The sequence below is a fragment of the Podarcis filfolensis genome, assembly GCF_964270895.1.
Source record: "Podarcis filfolensis genome assembly, chromosome: 7".
NCBI classification, from domain to species: Eukaryota; Metazoa; Chordata; class Lepidosauria; order Squamata; family Lacertidae; genus Podarcis; species Podarcis filfolensis.
The window spans coordinates 24684733-24699122 of NC_139603.1; the positions used below are offsets into that span (position 1 = coordinate 24684733).

Genomic DNA, 14390 nt, shown 5'->3' on the forward strand with positions numbered 1-14390 from the left:
TAGTTTTTGGAGGAGGAAAACAAGAAAAAAAATATTCTGAATCTCAGAAGCCAGAACAGCAAGAGGGATCACTGCACAGTGAAAGCAGCGATCCCTCTTGCTGTTCTGGCTTCTGGGATAGCTGCACAGCCTGCATTCGCTCCATAAGACGCACACATATTTCCCCTTACTTTTTAGGAGGGAAAAAGTGAGTCTTATAGAGCAAAAAATACGGTAATTTATCCCATCTACACCTTCAGGGAGAGGGAATTTCACAGTCGAGGCACCACAGCAGAAAAGGCCCTCTCTCATATCACTGCAAAGTGAGCTGAGCCTAATGGCATGACGAGAAAAAGAGTGTCCCAGTGTGTAACACTGGGTTGTACACAATTCATAGATCTACAGTGGATAGGGCCTGATATATTAGTGGGACAATTTCTCCTCTATTCCCCAGCATGCTTGCACAATTTTATGGGTATCTTCTTTTACGTTTTAGAGGTCGCGCATACTTAAGACATAAGAGGGGAGTTCTTTGAGTCTACTAAGAAAAGAAAAAAAAGAACTTTAAGAGAAAGTGGATATGTGCATATTCTCATGGAGGAAGTTTCAACGGCATCTCATGCCTAAGCAAAAACAGTAGGTTTACATTCTGAAATGACCTGGTTTCATAACACACAACAGACACTCAGAAAATATACTCTCTATATAATGATGAAACTTAACCTATTTTGACAAAGTGGTTTGGGGCCATAAGCCAAGGATGTTCTTTATCTCTCCCCCCCACCCCGCCAACGCCCCCAGTGCCAGCCCTGCACGACCATCTTTGTCCTGAATTCTTGGCACGAAGGACAAAGAGGAAATATTTTAAGTTTTTTACAAAACGAGCAGACACGAGAAAAATTGGAGAAAGAAAAGAGGACTGCATTGGTTTTATTTATGATCTGTGCGAGGAACTTTGAAAAGTTTTGTTTGCACTTCCCTCCAAAAAGCATTTTCAATGCAGCTTTGAAATATATCCCGGGTAAGTAATAGTAACGGAAACCAATCTACCCGCCCCCCAAAATCATGGAACTGTTAGGCTTATTCTGAGCCAATTTGAGTTAGAATGGGGGCACAGCAAGGTCTGACTGTTAAACCAACACCACCAGTGAGCTTCAAGATACCTCCCCAATACAAATGCCTAATTACACCTTCATGAACGCTTGAAGGTCCAACCGCTGCTGCATCTCCTGCTCCAGAAGTTAAGATCCCTGGCTTCCTTCTGCAGCGGCACCAGAACTGTTTTGCTTCTCTGTACAATTGCCCAGGAAAGGGCTGAACGTAATAATCTAAAGACGCTTCCTAGAGCTTTTTTATTATTACCGTATTTTTTGCTCTATAGGATGCACCCGACCATAGGACGCACCTTGTTTTAGAGGGGGAGAACAAGAAGAAAAAAAATCTCCCCCTCTCTGCTCAACGCCCCTTCAGCAAAGCGGCAGGAGAAACGGAGCCCCTTCCATTTCTCCTCCCGCTTCGCTGAAGGGGCGCTGTACAGCTCTCCCTCTCTGCTGAAGCCAGGAGTGTCTTGCTCTCCCGGCTTCAGCAAAAGGAACCCAAAGCCTTCAGAGTGCAGCGTGAGTTCCCGCTGCGCTCCAAAGGCTTCAGGCGGCTATCCTTGAAGCCTGGAGAGCGAGAGGGGTCGGTGCACACCGACCCCTCTTGCTCTCCAGGCTTCAGTGAAAGCAACGCATAGCCTCCGGACCGTGGAGGGAGCGCTCCCTCTGCGTTTCAGAGGCTTCGCGTTGCTATCGCTGAAGCCAAAGAGCCTGCATTCGCTCCTTAGGACGCACACACAATTCCCCTTAATTTTTGGAGGGGAAAAAGTGCGTCCTATAGAGCGAAAAATACGGTATTTTTAAAAGCCACTTTTACCCACATGGACACAATGAGCTGAACAGCTGCTCCACACACTTTTGAAACGTTTTTACAAAACCCCAAAAAGAAGGATGGCAATCAGCCCTCAGACTATCACAAAAGCATGTGCAAGATACTGTCAGACCCATGCATGGGTTGGTTCCTATAGATGTGGACTACTCCACCTATTAATAGCACACAGAGGGAACAAACCACAACCGCTGACCTAGTGTTAAATGCAGACTAGGAGATCATGGTTTGGGTGTAGCAGAGAAATGGACCAAAAATGCGAATTCATGGTTTGTCATGACGCAGGTTCCCTTCACTCAACAGCAAGTTCCCAAAATGAATAGGTTACACAGAGATCCTCCTTTGTAAACGTGGAGCGTTCTAGCATTCACAACAGATTAGAGAAACACATTTGGAGTTCTGCTTGCTCCTTGGAGGTGCTGCATTGTGGCCAATCATTACAAGTGCCTTAAGAAATATCAAATCAGTGGGGAAACTCGTGGTAAAGAGTAAACTGACCCAGAAGAATACGCAGAACTGATTTTTTTTTAATAGTGACTGCATAAATGAAAGTTACACTTCTCAATAATTCATGTGTACAGAAGTCACTGACCTGAAAGAGGTATATTGTGAGTTCTTTACAAGGCATGTGTTTCTTTTTCTGTTTCCAGAGGCATGTCACCAGGTAAGATGAATCCAGCAACAGAATCAGCAACCCTGCTGTGGTTCTGTAAAATATAAGACATTTGTGAGGTTGTGTGATTTTTTTGAAGAATATATAGATTAGGAATAATTTTCATGAAGTTGAAATCATGTTACTGAAGGGCAACTACACAACACGCATAAAACATTAATCTAAGCTTTTGGGAACTAGGAGGAAGACAGAATCAAGAAGTTTTGAGGATGCCCTCCTTCCCTTTCACAAGACTCTGTTTCACCACAACTTCACAATTTCCCGTATTGTGCCAAAACTTTAAAAAGCCACTAACCTGGCAATTTACAGAGGAAGAATTACCTTCCAGTAACTAAACAAGGAAGTTGTATAAACATTGGTTCCTTTCTCAGTGAATGACTGCATCTCCTAACTCTACCAGGTCCCAAGTCCACTTGCGGGCCCTTCGGTCCCTCTGTTTGCAGAGAAGAGCCTGCAAACCATGTCACCAATACTGTGATTGCAGACCTCTAACTTCTGTTCTTCCCCTCTGCTCCCAGGACCCAGAAGGCAATCCCCAACAATGTGGTTTCAGTGGCTTTCCCTCTTCATGGCAGGGAAGTAGAGAAAGGAGGAAAGGTCTCCATAGAGCTCTTAGCTCTACAACTAGTAGGAGCTATTAGAAATATCTAACTCTATTCTGAAAAAAGACTGAAACAAGGATAGGATTTCCTCCAATGAGGGATACATTTATAGAGAGAACCCACTCTAGGACGCCTTTCTCCAGCAAAGAGGAGAGCAGTGCTCCAAAAATGAAGTTTTCAATAACAAACCTCATTGGAAAAAACAAAAAACCCATGAATTTCCTCCACAATTACCTTATTTAAATTCTGGAATTCAACAATAGTGGTGATACGCTTTCAATAACATATTCCCCGCCCAATGAAAACGAAATCTGTGCATGCCAAAGGAGGCTCGGAATAATTTTATTTGTGCTCTTACACTAGAGAGAAGCTTGGCTTTCTTCCTACAACAGGCATCAAGGGGAAGACTGCCAGAAGCAAACACGAAAGAATCCAGCTTAGCACGATGGTCTACAGCAATGAAAAGAAACACCAAATAAATGAGTCACATGTGCAAATAAAACTAATTATGGGAACTGAAATACGAAGTGGAAACAGCAGGGTTCAGGTGAGGTCATGTCAAAATTGCCATTTGGAGGTCTCCGAATCCTCAAAAAAAATGTGCCTGCACCAAATGCAACCTTCTGCCTCACATGTCATTTAAGAGTTTTCCTTCGCACTCTTAAATGTTTCTCAGTGGCCCGGGACCTCCAAGATGTTTTTGTTTGGAGACCATAAGGTCCTCCATGAGACATACCAGGAGAGGCAGTCCTGTAGGTACGAGGGTCCGAGGCCGTATAGGGCTTTAAAGGTTAAAACCAGCACCTTAAACCTGAAATTAGAGAAGCCTTTCAACCCCATTCTCAAGAACGTACTTAAAGCTCTGTGACATTAAAGCAGAAAGGGACTTAGGATCCACATGGATTTTGTGTAATGACCAGCTGGCTGCTACGAGAATTGTGCAACTTTTAAAATTGGTGCCTGAATTTGCTTGTTTTTCTCCCTCCTCATTCTCCCCACCACCACTTTTGGATCGTGGCTTTTCGATTGCAAGCCTGAGGGAAAGGACCGTCTCATGTTTTTTGGATCTATAAGCCACCCTGGGATGCTTTTAGGCTGAAGAGTGGGGTAAAAATATCTTAAGTAAACAAATAAGTAAAAGAATCAGAATCTCTCTGCACATTAAATACCTTTGCTTGTTTCCACTGCTGAGTAACCAATGGCCACATGGAAAAGATAATCAGGCCAAAACTGAGGGAGGAGCGATAGAAAAATGAGAAAACCTAGATTTAGAAATGGAGATAGAGGAGAGAAATACAGACATGTTAGCAAGACTGACATTCTCCTCAAACAAATAATATCCCAAATAATATCTTCATAGCCCAGTTTCAATTTCTCAAAACATTTTCTGTATTCATCCTTTTCATTATAGTTTAAATGTATGATTTTTTTTAAAGGTTTCCAACGAAGTAATGGAAGCTAATTAATGAAAATCAATAATTATGTGTATCACTTACTAATATTTCAATTCCCAGGACACAAACGAGTAAGAATCCAGCAAGCTGAGCCGGCTGAAAGTTCACGAAAGATGCGACCAGTCTCTGAATAACTGGGTATCTGTATGAAAAGATTACATTAGGCAATTATTATTTTTTATCAGATCAGAAAGTACATAAAGATTGTCACCTAACAAGGACCCTCAATGCCTATGAACTGGAAACAGCAGTTTCCAGTTCCCAGTGCAGCATGAAATGAGAGAATAACTACTTACCGACATGACTTGAATTATCTACTTTGGGCCAGTTCAATTTTGTGTGGCAAACGTTTCTGCTTCGTATACATCAGTGTACAAGGCAGTGAACTTAGAAAGACTAAAGGCATCATATGTAGCCTGGATCAGAGGGGTGCCTTCAGTAGCTAGAGAGCAGAATTAGATTCTGCAGACTTTCCTATTGCTCACTCAGAGTCCAAACACAACACTTCCTTCATCCTCTCCCGCTACACATAGTTCAAATGCCCAGTTTGCCCTTTCCCTCAACTATTCCATGAAGGCGGAATACCAAATGAAACGAAATGTTGGCACTTCTGACAATGAACTGCTACTCTGTCCGCAATCAATACATATTGTACTAGCCTACAGAATATGGTTCACTGCACAGCAGGAGCCACACACAAAAAACAACCATAAATAACAATGCCAATGAAATTTTATTGCATAGAGTCTACAGAACAATTTACCCAATCAAAAATAAAAAAGCACACATCGGATAATTTGCTGCTCAGAAAGTAGGGGATTGTGTTATTCAACTACCTTCTGCCATATTAAAAGAACTTGCTCATCAGTAGCGTAATCACACTTATATTTTTTGTGTGGATGGCGCATGAATATTGCAAGACTTTAATTTTTCCTGTGCAGGTTTTCAGGCTGAGAGTGAGGGAATAGGAACTTGCTAGTGTACATTAACTTGAAGTGATTGAAAGTGTTAGTGAATGTAGAATTTGGGTGGGTACTGTACGACTGAAAGTTGTATCACACGAGTTCTGATGTTTTATCTGTTCCCCCCCCCCTTTGCTTTATATGCCATATGATTTAATCTTGTTGTTTGATTTCCTTGGTAAACCATTTTGTAATATTTCTTAGGAGCAGAATTATACTTTAAATAGATAGATAGATAGATAGATAGATAGATAGATAGATAGATAGATATCAGGCCACTTTAGAAGGTATTACTCATCCGTTCCAAAGCTTTCTTTGCCTTTTTGCTTCCTCTTGATCAACTTCAAATGCAGCCATACAGATTCCCTACCTCCCACCCCTCCTTTTTAAAAACTTACTCTTTCAAAACTGCGTACCATATCGGGACTGGTAACAGACAATATATGTAATAAGTCCAAGGCAAGCTTTGAATGAGCAGGAACATGGCGATTAACACCCCAACAGCGAGAAACGTATACTGGAAAAGACAACCGGCTCCCTGAAAATAAAACAGGTACTTGTAAAATATTACTTTAACATTGCAAATATTTTATTTTAATGTTTCAGATTAAACTACTGCAAAATGTTTGCCAGCTTTTGCAATGCAAGGCAGACAAAGCAAAATTTCAACAAGCTGTTGACAAGCGGATTAGTTCACAGAAAGCCCAAATCAAAAAGTTCTTAGGATGGAACTAAAAAGGTAAAGGGGCCCCTGACCATTAGGTCCAGTCGTGACCGACTCTGGGGTTGCGGCGCTCATCTCGCTTTATTGGCCGAGGGAGCTGGCGTACAGCTTCCAGGTCATGTGGCCAGCATGACTAAGCCGCTTCTGGCGAACCAGAGCAGGGCACGGAAACGCCGTTTACCTTCCTGCCAGAGCGGTACCTATTTATCTACATGCACTTTGATGTGCTTTCGAACTGCTAAGTTGGCAGGAGCAGGGACTGGGCAACGGGAGCTCACCCCGTCGTGGGGATTCGAACCGCCGACCTTCTGATCGGCAAGTCCTAGGCTCTGTGGTTTAACCCACAGCGCCACCTGCATCCCAGGATGGAACTAGATACTCTCATAAGGGGGGGTGGGTCATGTTGAATTATTAGCCAACTCCGTAACACATAATGAAATGCCACTGTGTCCTGACATCTCCAAAGCCACGCATTTCCCTGTCGTTCCTCTCTCCTGCATCAGCAACCACCGACGATACAGAACAGAATCAGGGGGAGACAGTTGCCATGCTCAGTTGTAAACTCTTGCTTCAAAGCATAGTGAGGGAAATTATTCTGTGAACACACTGTGTACTCGTGTACACGGCTCAAGCACCCTGCGCTTTGCTCCTGGCCTTCCTAGAGCAGAAAAACAAACCTCGGCTTCCTGCTCGAGGTTTGTTGAGAAGAAGCAGACCACAGGTTTTGGTTCAGATGTAATTGCTAAGCAGGCTGCAACTTGTGGTTTTGCTTTGCTGCTCAAGGAAGGCAGGAGCCAAGGAAGGATCGCTTGAGCTGCATGCATCAGCACACAGCTTGCTCACAGGCTAATCTGCCTAGCTAGGCTTTCCAATCAGTGTTACAATCCAACAGTGCCACTGTGATAACAAAGGGACACTGCCAAGTTTCACTTATATACCCTACAGAGGCGAACTCTATAGAAGGTTGCCATTTTCAGAAGTGTTCTTGTCTTGCAATATCTAGTTCCATCTTTGTGCGTTGTGTACATGGAGCTCTGCTCTCTGAAAGGCCTACCCCGTTCATTTCTGTAGAAGAAGCATGCATCTATCTGACATATACACTTCCTCAACAAAATTTATGGGACAGACCAAATACAGTGGTACCTCGGGTTACAGACGCTTCAGGTTACAGACTCTGCTAACCCAGAAATAGTACCCCGGGTTAAGAACTTTGCTTCAGGATGAGAACAGAAATCGCACGGCGGCAGCGCAGCGGCAGCGGGAGGCCCCCATTAGCTAAAGTGGTGCTTCAGGTTAAGAACAGTTTCAGGTTAAGAACGGACCTCCAGAATGAATTAAGTTCTTAACCAGAGGTCCCACTGTATACAGCTTTGTGGGATCATGATCAGAGAGAGGGAGTTGGGGTGGGGGAGAGAATGAATTCCTTCTCCTTGAACAAATTAATTTTTAGTTGTTATTCTGGCAGTGCACTTGTAAATCAAAACATTCCACAAATCACAAAAACCAGCATCTGTGTAAATAACTTTAAGGAAACTCAAGTTTCTAAAAAACATTTCTTCCAGCAAGGATTTATATCACTGAAGATTCAAATCTGCCTAAATGAGAATACAGTCATACCTTGAAAGTTGAATGGAATCCGTTCCGGATGTCCGTTCGACTTCCAAAATGTTCGAAAACAAAATCGTGGCTTCTGCAGGAAGCTCCTACAGCCAATCAGAAGCCACGGAAGCCCCGTCAGACGTTTGGGTTCCAAAAGAATGTTCACAAACCGGAACAATCACTTCCGGGTTTGCGGCATTCGGGAGCCAAAACGTCCAAGTTCCAGGGCGTTTCTCAACCCAGGTATGACTGTATATACCAATAATATGGGCATTTCTTATGCTGATTTGAGAAACAATGCTAGGCAGATACAAACAGGCACAATATATATGAGGAAAGAGCACAGAAAAATCCAACATCTACCTATTACTATCTCTAATGTTATCCTAGGCAGGCATAGGCAAACTCGGCCCTCCAGATGTTTTCGGACTACAACTCCCATCATCCCTAGCTAACAGGACCAGTGGTCAGGGATGATGGAAGTTGTAGTCCCAAAACATCTGGAGGGCTGAGTTTGCCTATGCCTGGCCTAGGCAATTTCCTATATACGCACATATTATACCCTCTGCCGAACAACACAGATTAAAAAAGATAGATACTTGTTTGTGAAATTGCACTCATATACATCCAGGAATATAAACCCTACCAGGATTCATCTGTGGGGAAATGAAGGCATACACATGTTCTAAGGAATCAGTGGAGCTTGGTGGTTAGAGTGTCTGACGAAGACTGGGGAGACAACAGTTCGAATCTCCCATTCATTCCATAAAGTGCACAAGGTGATCTTTGGCCAATGACCACATCTTGGCCTAACCTACCTCACAGGGCTGTTGTGAGGATAAAAACAGGGAAGCCACATATTCTACCTTGAGTTCTTTGAAATAAAGGTCAGATATAATTACAAGTAGTGAGAAGTAGTATGGCACCTTTTTTAAAAAAATCCAATTTGCTCTTGTGAGCTCCAAGGGATACAAACCCCATTGTTTAAAAAGCATTTCAAACATTTTAAATAATTTATTCTCAGATGCTTAAAAATATTTAGAGATGTAATATGTAATACTCTCAAACACCTCCGGAAATTCAGCGCTCTAAAATTACATCTTTAAATATTCTTCAGATTCGTACAGGGAGAGGATATTTGAGACTAAACACAAGGTATGAAACATTTTGTCTCTAAGTATTCTTTGAATTATTTAGAATAATTAATCAGCCCAGCTTATCTCATCTTACACTGTACTTTGCAAAAGGTCAAGGCTCTGCTCACATGAATTTACTGGGAAATGCTAAGAAAACAGCGATCTTCATTTGTGTCAGCAAACAAAGAAATCCTTTCACAATGAAAGGTTTTCAGAGGTTTAATTTTTCCACAGAATAACGTCTTTGCTCTCAGTTCATCTTTTCAACTGTGCATATGTGTTTGAGCACTTGTCAGAGAAAACCTTTTTTCCTTCCTATTTAAATAGACGCATGAGATACCAGGAAACGTGTCATAGGATTATTTTTGTGTCAGATGTATGAGAAAGAGGTAGCCCCCTTCTCCTTAACCTTGGTTTAACATTTATTGCAGATGAATAAATGCTGGAAAAACACTGGTTGATCCAGCACTGTTTTTAAGACCTTTTCCCCCCTTGACACTTGTGTGTTGTTTTTTTGTGTGTTTTTTGCCACTCTCAGCTCTACTCAGGTGAAAGTACAAGATATAAATGTAATAAATAACAATACCTGTGTAGGCCTGACAAGCCAGACACTGAGCTAACTTGCTACAGAAAATGCCATAACAGCCTCAGCCCAGTATACCTGAAGGGGTGTCTCCAAGCCCATTATTCAGCCCAGACACTGAGGTCCAGCTCTGAGGGCCTTCTGGCGATTCCCTCACTGCAAGAAGCAGGGAACCAGGCAGGGGGCCTTCTTGGTAGTGGTGCCCGCCCTGTGGAACGCCCTCCCATCAGATGTCAAGGAAATAAACAACTATCTGACTTTTAGAAGACATCTGAAAGCAGCCCTGTTTAGGGAAGTTTTCAATGTTTGATGTTTTATTGTGTTTTTAATATCCTGTTGGAAGCTGCCCTGAGTGGCTGGAGAGGCCCAGCCAGATGGGCGGGGTATAAGTAATAAATTATTATTATTATTATTATTATTATTATTATTATTATTATTATTATGCAGGCAGACCCCAGAAGTGGCAGAGCTGAACTTACCTCTTTATTCACAATACTCCTCGTCAGATCAGTATGCATCTTTGTAATAATCAAAATGACATAAAGTGTCCAGCCCACAAAACCCATGGTGACACTGAAGCCCAGGAAAAACCTGTCGTACGTATGATAATATGACAGTCCTTCCAAAGCAAGGCGAATCAGCTTGCTGCAAAGAGAAACCTATAGAAAGGAAACAACCATTATAACCCTATTGCTCTCAAGACTAACTCACAACTGGGCTCAAACCCAACTCTCACAGACAAACCCAACTACCAGTGATGAAACTTAGAAATGAATTGAAAAATAAAATGTAAAAGGTAAAGGACCCCTGGACAGTTAAGTTCAGTCAAAGGAGAGTATGGGGTTGCAGCGCTCATCTCATTTCAGGCCAAGGGAGCTGGCGTTTGTCCACAGACAGTTTTCCGGGTCATGTGGCCAGCATGACTAAACCACTTCTGGCGCAACAGAGCACCGTGACGGAAACCAGAGTGTACAGAAACGGCGTTTACCTTCACGCCGCAGCAGTACCTATTTATCTACTTGCATTGGTATGCTTTTGAACTGCTAGGTTGGCAGGAGCTGGGACAGAGTAATGGGAGCTCACCCCGTTGCGGGGATTCGAACCGCTGACCTTCTGATTGGCAAGCCCAAGAGGCTCGGTGGTTTAGACCACAGCGCCACCCGTGTCCCTGTTACATCAAATGTAAACGGTCTACCACTAGATAGCAATAGGGGAAGGAAGGAAGGAAGGCCCAGATAAGGTGGGGAGGGGGAGCCTCAGGCCCCATGGGTCAAATTTGACCCTCTAGTCTAGACATCTCTATCTGGCCCTTAGGACTCTCCAAAGCGCACAACTTCTCCCTAGCCACACCCCTTTCCCCCTCACCAGCCCTGCTTTGGACCCCACTTGACTGTTTTTGCCTGGCTGGAACGTGTCCTTGGACTCCGATGACACGTCTTGCTTGTATGGATGGAAAATATAGCGGGACATGCGAAGAAACTGGCCTATTGTATTAAAAAACGGTTTTTAAAAAGGGGCCACTCTTGCATCTGTCGCTGCCTCGCCACCAGCAAGTTGACCTCAGAAGTTTAAAGGTAAAGGGACCCCTGACCATTAGGTCCAGTCGTGACCGACTCTGGGGTTGCGATTTCAGTTTAAACTACTGCAAACTGTTTGCCAGCTTTTGCAATGCAAGGCAGACAAAGCAAAATTTCAACCAGCTGTTGACAAGCAGATTAGTTCACAGAAAGCCCAAATCAAAAAGTTCTTAGGATGGAACTAAAAAGGTAAAGGGGGCCCTGACCATTAGGTCCAGTCGTGACCGACTCTGGGGTTGCATCTCGCTTTATTGGCCGAGGGAGCCAGCATACAGCTTCTGGGTCATGTGGCCAGCATGACTAAGCCACTTCTGGTGAACCAGAGCAGCACACGGAAATGCCGTTTACCTTCCTGCCGGATCGGTATCTATTTATCTACTTGCACTTTGACATGCTTTCGAACTGCTAGGTTGGCAAGAGCAGGGACCGAGCAACGGGAGCTTACCCCATCACGGGGATTCGAACTGTCGACCTTCTGATCAGCAAGTCCAAGCTCTGTGGTTTAACCCACAGTGCCACCCGCATCCCCCTCAGAAGTTTACTCAGAGGGAAATGCAGCCCTCAGTTTGAAAATTATTTCCCCATCTCTTTAACAGTTCGCTAAGACTAAGGGAAGATGGAAGGGACTGTTTCTGTTCACTTACCGCTTCCTCGTATTTCCCATGATGAATAGAAGTCCTTGCTTTTCTAAGGATGTCAATCTGTTCCGATTCAGAGAGTGATCTATGCACAAGATAGAGGAATTTTATTTTATTTTAGTCTCAGTTATATTTCTCTTTTGAGGATGGAAGAATAAGAGTGGGCAAACTTCTTGCAATATAGTGTTCTATCTGTTTTGCTCTATAAAAGCTGTGATTGTTACTTTAAAAGAAAAATAATACACACACAATGCCCTCATCTATAGATTGCCATCTTGCTTAAAAGCGTGTCTGCAAGGGACCAGTGCAAACTTTTTTTTAGAAAAAAATACTGTATTTTCCCTGGAGAGTTTTTAGGTTACGAAGCGCCACAGAACGCAAGGAGATTTATTTCGTCCGGAGAAAACCATGGAAGCTGAGGGGATCCGCTAAAGAGAGCAGCAAGTTATGCAATGTAAAGGATATATTAGATGGGGTGTTAGAGAAGAACAGCTTCATTTTCTTTTTATTCAGGTTGGCTGGGGGAGGAAATCTTAATTGCCAAGCTTCTGAATCCACAATACTCATCTGCAACAGTGGTAGCGCCGGTTGCAGACAGGATCTGTTCCGGAGCTCTGGTCGGATCCTGAGGTTTCCGCAACCAGAGGGACCACTTCTGCACATGCGCGTGGTGCGGTTAAGCGCTTCTGCACATGCGCTGGGTGAAACCCGGAAAAATACTTCTGGGTTTGCCACATACGTATCCCAAAGGATACGTAACCGGAAGTGAACGTAAGTAGAGGTACCACTGTATGTGTAGGCAATGAAAATCTGGGAGGTTTGAATGGATGCTCACTGCATCTTACAGATCACTGCACCGATGTAATACTGAGCAAGCCCAAGAGGCTTGAGATTATAGCCTTGAAAACTGTAGAGGCTTATCGTCAACAATGGGAGGGTGGAGGGGAATCTGCTTTGTTACAAGAATATAAACAACATCGTTCCTGTGTAAGAACAATTAATTATGTAACTAAACATCAGCACTAATTGTGCAAAGGCTTGTAAATTGTCCCTTAGGGGATGTTAGTAGCTCTCACTGGGAATATACATGACAAAATTAATATTTCCACCACATCATTCATGTCTCCCAATAAAGAAAAGAGAAATTGACAGTTCAGACACCAAGTCTGTGATGAAAATGAAGAACCATAACAAGAGTTCAGTCTGGCTATTGAGCTCTTTTGAATGAGGCCATCTCTGCAGATATGGCTTTCCTCCTGTGGGCTGGGATATCACTAAACCTTATAAAACAAGTAAAAGCAAACAAACCCAACAATTTTAAAGTGGGAAATCTGTGCTTAGCACATACTACCATACACATGAGTCTGTTTCTACCCCCCGTTACTTAAAACACACACATTAAAAGAAGTTTTAAAAAAGTAAGTTTCTCAATGGGCATAAATTGGTGAGATGAAATATCTGAGCCGCTCATGACAACAAAGCAGATTATTTTTTAAAAGGCTGAGAATTTGCACACTTATGTATTTTGCATGTAAATAAATTAAAGAGTCAGGGTCAATTAAAGGCCAGAGGGAGGAAAATATGTGATCTACAGCAACTCCTCTGGCCAACATTGCAGCAGAGTCAGACGAATTCAGCAGGGACTAGAAATAGCAACTTTAGCCTCAAGGTCTGAAAGACGTGATGCAAGACACTTTCGAGTGAACGGGGCTTAGTGAGGGAAGCAGGAGAAGATTGCCACAAATAATAATTTAAAGTAAACTCTCCATGTTGCAAAGGCCAAGCATGCATAAAAATAAAAAAGCTGTTACGGTGAAAAACAGGTACACATGCGTACAGTGGTGTTGTTTTTAGTTTGTTGCTGGTTTTAATCTTTTGAATGTCTTAAATAGCTATCTTAATTGTTCTTACCAATAATACTATTGGTTTTTGTTTTTTTGTAAACCACTTTGGGGGTTGTTGTTGTTTTAAAAATCGAATGGTGTATACATTACGTGAAATAAAATAAATGGGGAAAAAAACAAGCTGTTTAAGGCTTTAGCCCTTTATGCAAAGATCAAGGATAGATAGAAAGTTAAGGCTTTTGGCATATTTAGTAAGAACATAGCCTAGAGCAGGGGTCAGCAAACATTTTCAGCAGGGGGCCAGTCCACTGTCCCTCAGATCTTGTGGGGGGCCGGATTATATTTTGGGGGGGGGGTAATGAATTCCTATGCCCCACAAATAACCCAGAGATGCATTTTAAATAAAAGGACACATTCTACTCATGTAAAAACATGCTGATTCCCAGACCGTCCATGGGCCGGATTTAGAAGACGATTGGGCCAGATCTGGCCCCCGGGCCTTAGTTTGCCTACCCATGGCCTAGAGGAATGCAGTGGTTAAGAGACAGGGAGTTGAACAAGGGAAGCTCCCAAATTCAATCCCTATCTTGGACAAGAAGAGCTCGCTAGATGATGATGATGGCCTGAGGCAAGCCATTCACTACAAACTTTCAGCCTGGCTCCACTGAAACACGGGGATAAAAATATTGATCT

General features: G+C 43.0%; 1 protein-coding gene across 12 annotated transcripts in view; it reads right to left on the bottom strand.

Annotated features, from left to right (window-relative positions):
• The window catches only part of PIGN (phosphatidylinositol glycan anchor biosynthesis class N), an 87353-nt gene that overhangs the window by 39110 nt on the left and 33853 nt on the right, over positions 1-14390 (bottom strand). For all 12 annotated transcript variants that reach the window (XR_014550586.1, XR_014550587.1, XR_014550588.1 and 9 more), the window contains 7 exons: positions 11860-11938; positions 10118-10297; positions 5995-6134; positions 4677-4776; positions 4350-4442; positions 3539-3630; positions 2498-2612 (listed from right to left, as the gene is read on the bottom strand). Coding sequence is in view for 9 of the 12 variants with exons in the window: in XM_083623748.1 (XP_083479874.1) it covers positions 2498-2612; positions 3539-3630; positions 4350-4442; positions 4677-4776; positions 5995-6134; positions 10118-10297; positions 11860-11938 (799 nt within the window). In the remaining 3 variants the exon portion in view is untranslated. The remainder of the gene's footprint in view (positions 1-2497; positions 2613-3538; positions 3631-4349; positions 4443-4676; positions 4777-5994; positions 6135-10117; positions 10298-11859; positions 11939-14390) is intronic.